This window comes from Colobus angolensis, unplaced genomic scaffold (genome assembly GCF_000951035.1).
Source record: "Colobus angolensis palliatus isolate OR3802 unplaced genomic scaffold, Cang.pa_1.0 Scaffold49, whole genome shotgun sequence".
Lineage (NCBI taxonomy): Eukaryota > Metazoa > Chordata > Mammalia > Primates > Cercopithecidae > Colobus > Colobus angolensis.
The window spans coordinates 6,850,854-6,858,360 of NW_012118376.1; the positions used below are offsets into that span (position 1 = coordinate 6,850,854).

At 46.1% G+C, this 7,507-nt stretch overlaps 1 protein-coding gene across 2 annotated transcripts; it reads right to left on the reverse strand.

Moving 5' to 3' along the window:
• Window positions 1–3,884: 3,884 nt before the first annotated feature.
• On the reverse strand, window positions 3,885–5,863 carry TMEM174 (transmembrane protein 174). 2 transcript variants are annotated; one of them, XM_011959273.1, is made up of 2 exons: window positions 5,192–5,863; window positions 3,885–5,006 (listed from the first exon to the last, which is right to left on the reverse strand). In XM_011959273.1, exons 1-2 carry the CDS (start codon window positions 5,820–5,822, stop codon window positions 4,981–4,983), a joined length of 657 nt encoding a protein of 218 aa, XP_011814663.1. In that variant the 5' UTR covers window positions 5,823–5,863; the 3' UTR covers window positions 3,885–4,980. The 2 variants fall into 2 exon arrangements, with proteins under 2 accessions (XP_011814663.1, XP_011814662.1); XM_011959272.1 differs by having other exon boundaries at window positions 4,356–5,006; window positions 5,197–5,863.
• Window positions 5,864–7,507: the final 1,644 nt, after the last annotated feature.

Here is a 7,507-nt window from a genome sequence, read left to right on the forward strand (position 1 = left end):
TTTGGTACAAGAAACCTAGCTTTCAGCCTGTCTGGGCTTTCAACACACCTTCCTCACTAAGCTTAATTTCAAGTGAGCTTTTGATTTTGAGTGAGAGACATGTGACTCTTCTTTATACTTGAACACTTAGAGGCCATTGTAGGGTTATTAGTTGGCCTAATTTCAATATTATTGTGTCTCAAGGAATAGGAAAGCCCAAGGAGAGGGAGAGAGTCGGGAGAATGGCCAGTGGGTGGAGCAGTCAGAGTACACACAACATTTATCAAGTAAGTTCACCATCTTATATGAGCAAGGTTCATGGTGCCCCAAAACATTTTCAACAGCAACATTAAAGATCACTGATTGCAGATCACCATAACTGATATGATAACAATGAAAAAGTCTGAAATATTGCAAGAATTACTAAAATGTGATGTAGGCACACAACATGAGCACATGCTGTTGGAAAGATGGCCCTAAGAGGATGGTTCCACATGGGATTGCCGCAAACCTTCCATTTGTAAAAAAAAAAAAAAAAATCTTCGAAGTCCAATAAAATGAGATCTTCCTGTACTCTTTAATGTACTCTTGTATTTGTTTGAAATTTTTTACGAGATGAAAAACAACAATAAACCGCTAACAAGCTAGAATGGTTATTCATTATGTATTTGAACATTTCTTCACATATTCATATCACATTTATTGTTCAACAGAAACCAAGCATTGGTTGCGTAAAGGGCTCTGAGTGAGACACTTTAGTGAACGCTGAGTGGTGTGAGCTGCAGTCACTCCAGACAGTGCAGGTTGTGACGGGCAGGGAAACTACTGATATCTAGACCACATCAGCCTCTGTGATGTGTGCTGGAGCCTCTCTCCTCTTGGTAAGTAAGAAGGTGTCTACCCATTGGTTATTGTGAAAAGCTTCTGTTTGGGGAACTGGCCACCCAGCAGTATTCAGCTTCGGTGCAATCTACTCCACTGATCTAACAGTCATCAAGGCCCAGAGGAGCCGCAGAGGTCTGAAGCTGAAAACAGAGACTCAAGGCCAGCTCTCCAGAAATAAAGGAGGCTTTATTTTTATGCTGTACCTAAAAAAGAAAAAAAAAGTAAGGAAAGCAGTCGAAGGGCTTGTTTTGCAGCAGAGTCATGTGGTGAATTTGAAACTTACACCGGTGCCTGGCCTGCAGAGCAGAAGGCAACGTGACTGGGCTATCTGGGAAGCCCTCCACCTCTAGAAGGCACTTTCCAGAGGGCAGTGAAAACAGCTTCCTGGCACAAGAGATCAGCCCTCCAGTGGCCCAAAGGGAGAAAGAAAAGTCCTAATAGCTTTGTGAAAGCTTCTTCCCCTTGGTGTCTGAGCCTCGTTTCTCAAACCTGGATGATCCCTTTCTTGCTCCATCAAAACCATCAGCTGTTATCAGTCACTCTAGCCAAAAGACCCAGCCCAAAGTGCTCCCAGGAGATAACAAGTTCTTAAGAAACTTGTGGCTGGGTGTAGTGGCTCACACCTGTAATCCTAGCACTTTGGGAGGCTGAGGCAGGCGGATCACCTGAGGTTGGGAGTTCGAGACCAGCCTGACCAACATGGAGAAGCCCTGTCTCTACTAAAAATACAAAATTAGCCGGGTGTGGTGGTGCATGTCTGTAATCCCAGCTACTCGGGAGGCTGAGGCAGGAAACTCATTTGAACCCGGGAGGCGGAGGTTGCAGTGAGCTGATACCGCATCATTGCACTCCAGCCTGGACAAGAGCGAAACTGCATCTCAAAAAAAGAAAAGAAAGAAAAGAAAAGAAAAGAAAAAACTCTTTTCCTGTAATCAAGAAGACCTTTTAACTTTATTTTTAATTCTCTGTAGATCCCCAGAGCATGCCCACCACATGGCCCCTCTGCAGGCTGAGGATGGAGGAGAGGGGAAGACTGGCTCCCAATATTCTGGTCACTTAGCTCTGAATGTCCCCAGCAAAGTGAATGTTATACCTGCACATGCCCTCTGGGTCTTGCCCTAACCAGTCAATGTGCAAAATCTGATCGCAGCTCCCTCTTCAGAAAAACACTTCCATGGCTTCCCAACTGCTCTTTAAACAAAGCCTAAAATGTTTGACAAGACTGACAAGGTTGACCAGGCCCTGTGGGTTCTGGCTTGGACACCAAACCTTCAGGCACCCGCTCCAAGCCAGAACTGCTTCCTCCACTGATAATCTAAGGGAAAAGAGCATAGCCAGGAGCTGGACTCCAATCAGTGTCCCCAGATCATAGTTCCCCATGGTTCACCCCTGATGAGATACTGAGTGGAGGAATGATAAAAGGCCAATATCTGGACAACAAACCAGAATCTGTCGGGAATGTGTCCTGCTGGTCAGAGACGTAGCAAGGGAGAGTTTAGGAGCCACTCAGTGGGCTTCCCATCAGGTTGGCCCCTGAAATTCCCAAATAAAGAAATAGCGTGAGTGGTTGTCTCAAAACAAGAAAATTGGTGGGTGTAATTTCTTGGTTACTGGAAGGCACCTCTGTTTGAGGGTTGTGGCAGTAGAAAAATAAAAAGGTTGACACAGCCTGCTAAATGCCTCCTAATACTGCCTCCCACATGGGGCTCTACCAGACCCTTCCCTCTTGCCCTCTTTGTCTAGTAGACAGCCACTGTTCTTTCAGCTCCTAGCACAGTCTCCACAGGTCCACAGACACCTGTCACTTAGATGTCCCTGTGAACAGTGCTCCCTGGGATTATGCAAGGCAATGACCCTGACTTTACTTCCCCAAGCAAGCCTCATGACCCTTTGATGAGTCCAAATCCCTCTTAGGGCCACAGGACTTCTCAGTGGTGTCAGAGAATAATTAATAGACGATTAATACAGATAATGAATCCGTATCTTTCTCCCCCACTAGACTACTAAACTAGAGGCTCTGCAAGGGCAGAACCATGTATGCTCTCTTGTTGGTGAAATTTTTCAGTTACGTTTCCATTTGATGGACCTGGACCAGACACAGAGTAGATGCTCAATAAATAAATGTTGCACTAATGAACAAATTCCTGTTTTCTGATCCCTGACTGCTGCAGACCCTACTCCTACCTGGAGCTCCTGAAGTCATTAGCCCTGAAGCCCTCTCTTTGAAAGCATAAATGACCTCTATGTTAGCATTTTTCCCTCTGTCTTGGAACAGGAATTGTTGGTGCCTGAAACTAACCATCCCAACCCTCCAGGCCACCTCCCTGCATATCTGACTCCAGGTATCTCCAAGACCAACTGGCTGCCCTGCCCTCCCCAGCTGCACATGGGGGTGTACTTCCCTAACAAGGTTTTCTTTTATGAGCTACTTTTGATGTTCATTGTAGCCCAAATTTATGAACATAAAATTATGGGGTGAGTGAGGATGGCAGGGGTTGGGGGGAGACAGTGAAAGAAGCACTCAAGACTAGGGTGGCATGACGGGCCCAAAGTGTCCTCTGTTGGTCAGCATGACACTGGTGATGCTCAGTCTGGTCTTTGTCACCAAACTTCTTCTCCAAAACCAGTGGCCCTCAGCTAGGGACCAGTGTCTCAGGGATCTGTTGAACATAAAGCTAGTTTCTGTAAATGAAATCATTTCCACCTATCACCTATCATCAAACATGAAAGTGGATGTGAAAAGACTTTGTCCCTAAGATATAACGTAAATAACAACAATAATATACCAAGCTTACTTCACTCATATCCTTTGAAAACTAGATACTTCTGATCAAAATTAGTAAAAGTCGCTCCATATACAAACATGCTTTCAACATTTTTTAAAGAATTGCTACATTCTGTGTGGCACATCTTTCGGGATGTGCCACCCTTACCTTGAGTGGCATTGCCTTTGAAGCCCAAAGCAAATATTTTCTTTTAAAACCTAATGATTTTAAACTGTCTCTTCTGAAGTCTGTGAGTCAGTTCCAGTCGTTTATTACATAGCCAAATTCAGAGAGATTAACGACACCAAAGATTTTAATGAAGAAGATGAGTTTCTTTTAGTCATAAAGATTGTTTCTGTCATATCATTCCCCATGTGTTGACATGGCAACTCTGCTCTGTCTCGCTCCACAGACCTACGGGTACTTTGGAAAGTCCTGTGTTCTGTCAGCCGCTGGGCCCAGTTAGTTCATGTCTGGTGCAGGCCCCAGCCTGGGGTGGACCAAGAGCCCACCCATGTACATCACAAGTCAAACTTCAACCTTGCAGAAGAGAACAGTAGCAGCCAGGGGTCACTGTGACTCAGTGATCAGGGAAGGATTTATTCACAGCGTTATCCTACTACGGTCTATTTTGTGTAATTTAGCCAGGTATCCAATACTATTCTAGCAGGAGACATGCTTTATTTTATTTCATTGGTTTGATGTTTTTGTTTTGTTTTGTTTTACAGCCTTTAAGGTACCCAGAGTCCTCAGAGAGGCCAGATGGCAGCTGAGTTGTTTGGGATTAGTGAGTCTGCTTTGGGGCCAAGGACAGCCACCGGGAAATCTCCAGCTGGGCCTGCTTTCTCTTCCCTGCTTCCTTCCCACCAACTCTCGCCTCTGTGGAAACTCCCAAAGTCTCAGAAGTCATGATTTTTCCGTTGGCTGCTGGGGTTAAAATTGAGCCACCAATGCCTTCCTACAGGGAAGGGGGAGGGTGGGGAATAAAAAAGTGAAATTCCTGTTCCTGAGCCTTACACAGGAGATTTCTTACCCGAGGGAATTTGAAACTGTTCCAGAGAAAAATTGCCTCGGGCCAGCCTAATTTTTACCAGTCTGAGACATTGCACCCCCCACTTCCCCTTTCCCCCTTTGAATGATGTCTGTCAGGCTGCCTGGGCACTGCCGTAGCTTCTGAAGGTTGCAACATAGAACACCACGGTTGTCAGGTAACAATGACGGAAACTCTTGCTCCCTGAGCTGAGCATTGTATTATTATATCAGAATAGTCTCTAGCGAGGCAGAGAGTATATTTCTTCATAAGGGGGAGGAGAGAAGCAGGCACAGGCCTCCTCTTCCAGCTGTGTCTCTTCTACCTGGTTAGCATCAGGACTGGGCCTGAAATGTGAGCAGAAAACACAGGTACGTTATGGTCCAAAGCACCATTCACAGAACCAAGGCTGCCATCGTGAGCAACAAGCTAAGCAGGGATTCACAGTCTCCCAACACCTTATTCATGGACCAAACAGCCACAGATCACGATGGAGATGGCTAGAAGAGGTGCATTCCCCCAGTAGACACGCCATACCTGTGATTTCCACCATCCGCGAAAGAAGGACAGCCCTCATCAATCACAAATGCAGAGTTATCTTGAGGGTAGATGGTGTAGTATTGAGGAGGACTCGGCATGGCGGCTGCTGCCCCTCCAGGGGTTATGAGGCCACAGGGGCTCACCACAGACTGCAGGTAGCTGGTATTTATCCCCATAGGCTCTGGAGAACCATAAGGAGGAGGGATGTACTGCACCACAGTGGCCCCATGGAAGGTGATGGGTTGGTTGATGCCAGTGAAAACAAATGATGATCCTCCTGGTGTCTGTTCCGAGTCCGGGACCCTTTCCTCACTTTCTTTGCACAACTGGCAGGAGAGCATTTTGAACTTGCACACAGCAATCAGGATGAATGTCACCCCAACCGACAGCAGGACGGGCCCAAGGAGCTGGGTCCATTCAAAGTGGGAGACACCTTGGTATTTGATCCAGCCCATGACAGTGAATGTGATCCCCACCAGCCCCAGAAAGATGCCTGAGAAGAGCAAGGTGGCCCCAGCCTTGTCGTCATCGGACACCTGGATGTCAGCGGTGCTGGGTGTGTAAGGAGTGACGGAAAACACATTGACAGGGAAGTCCTCCAAGCGGCCGCTTCCCTGTTCCATTGCTCCTTGTGGGCTCACCCTGCTTCTTAGAGGGGAGAGGATTGTGAAAGCCAAGGAATCACAGGTCTAAATTAGTTATAGAAGAACTGAGGGCTTGTGCTTAACAGGGTGTAACACACACAGGGCTGGACCTTGTTTAGAAGAATAAAGGTCTGAGAAATGAAGCCTGAAGTTTTCTCATGTATTGTCAACAAGTGGAGGTCTCTGTTTTGCAAGTCAATGACAAGCTGTCTCTCTAATTCACATTCATTCATTCACACATTCAAAAATTAACTTATTGAGTCCACCTTTCTTTTTCTTTTCTTTTCTTTTCTTTTTTTTTTTTTTTTTTTTTAGAGCATAGGTCTCTCTCTGTCACCCAGCTGGAATGCAGTGGCACAATCATAGCTCACTGCAGCCTCAACCTCCTGGGTCAAGCAATCCTCCCACTTCATCCTCTCCAGTAGCCAGGACTACAGGCACACATCACAATGCTCAGCTAATTTTTAAAATTTTTTGTAGAGATAGGGTCTCATTATGTTGACTAGGCTGGTCTCAAACTCCTGGACTCAAGCGATCCTCCTGCCTTGGCCCCAGGAGGTACTCTTCTATAGCAATTTAAGATGCTGCCATAAGACCCTGTTTTGGTCCTCCCCAACACAGGTTTGTAGAAATGACAGAGCTCCTTCAAGGGTCTCCAGCAGTGAACGGGCCCTTGATATATCCACACATGCATGGGAGTCTAACCTGATTTTCCTAGTGGTTCAGCTCATTGGGAGTAGACGGACACCTATTTCTTGACCGCATGTGTATTCCTATCTACTTCACGAACCCCCAGCTGTGATGATACTTAAACTTCAGTAACAGTTCTCACAAAGCCCTAAGATCCTGTTCTTTTCTGGCCAACCCCATATGCCTTTTGCTTTCTGCATTTGGGGAGCAATTCTAGCCTGGGAAGAGGAACAACATCGTAGGAAACCTTTTTATGCACTGCATCACTGCCAGGGGTTGAATAAGCATCAGGTATGACCTGGCTCACTGGGACACATGCTTCAGACCCTCCCTCCATGGTGTCCACACAGTTCCTGGTCTCCAAGGTGAAACAACTAGCTGTGTTTTGGAGCCTGCTGTTTTGCAACCAAACCCAAGTTGCTGTAGAGAAGACAGTTTAATTTTCAATAACATTATCTGTCATTCATGACTGCAAAACTTCCAAACTGCCCCATAAGTTTCCTCCTCCACCGAATAACTGTAGCCTTCTTTCCTTCCTAGACAGATTTTATCCAAGCAGATGCTGTCTGCAGTAGTTAAATATTATATTAGCTCCCTTTTGCAGAATTGAAAGAGCTGCTGTCTTGCCCAAAGGCAGGGCTCCCTAAACTTCCCTTGACAAAGAAGTCATGTGGGCCACTTTTTTAAAGGACAAAATGTGAGCTCCCAATTCAGACCAACAGAACCAAGTATCCAAGGGAAGGACCTCAGGTGATTCATCATCAATAAATCTTAGGAAACCCTACCTCAGGTTAACCCTAAATGCTTCTAGGAGAACAAAGGACTTTCTCCCCACAAAAATCCCTCTCCCTGCTACAGGACAAGGCTTGTAATCTCCTACTTCACTGCTAAACAGATGGGAAAGCAAGCAGGTGACCCCTGAGGTATCTTACTGGATGTGCCTTGGAGCAGTAAGGATGGAGTGGGGTTGCTAT

Bases quoted from the DNA above. Each gene is read 5' to 3' on its own strand.
- TMEM174 (XM_011959272.1), bottom strand. From the start codon at position 5,822: ATGGAACAGGGAAGCGGCCGCTTGGAGGACTTCCCTGTCAATGTGTTT. The intron at 5,007-5,196 runs GTATGGCGTGTC...CTCACATTTCAG, and splicing joins GCGGATGGTGGAAATCACAG to GCCCAGTCCTGATGCTAACC.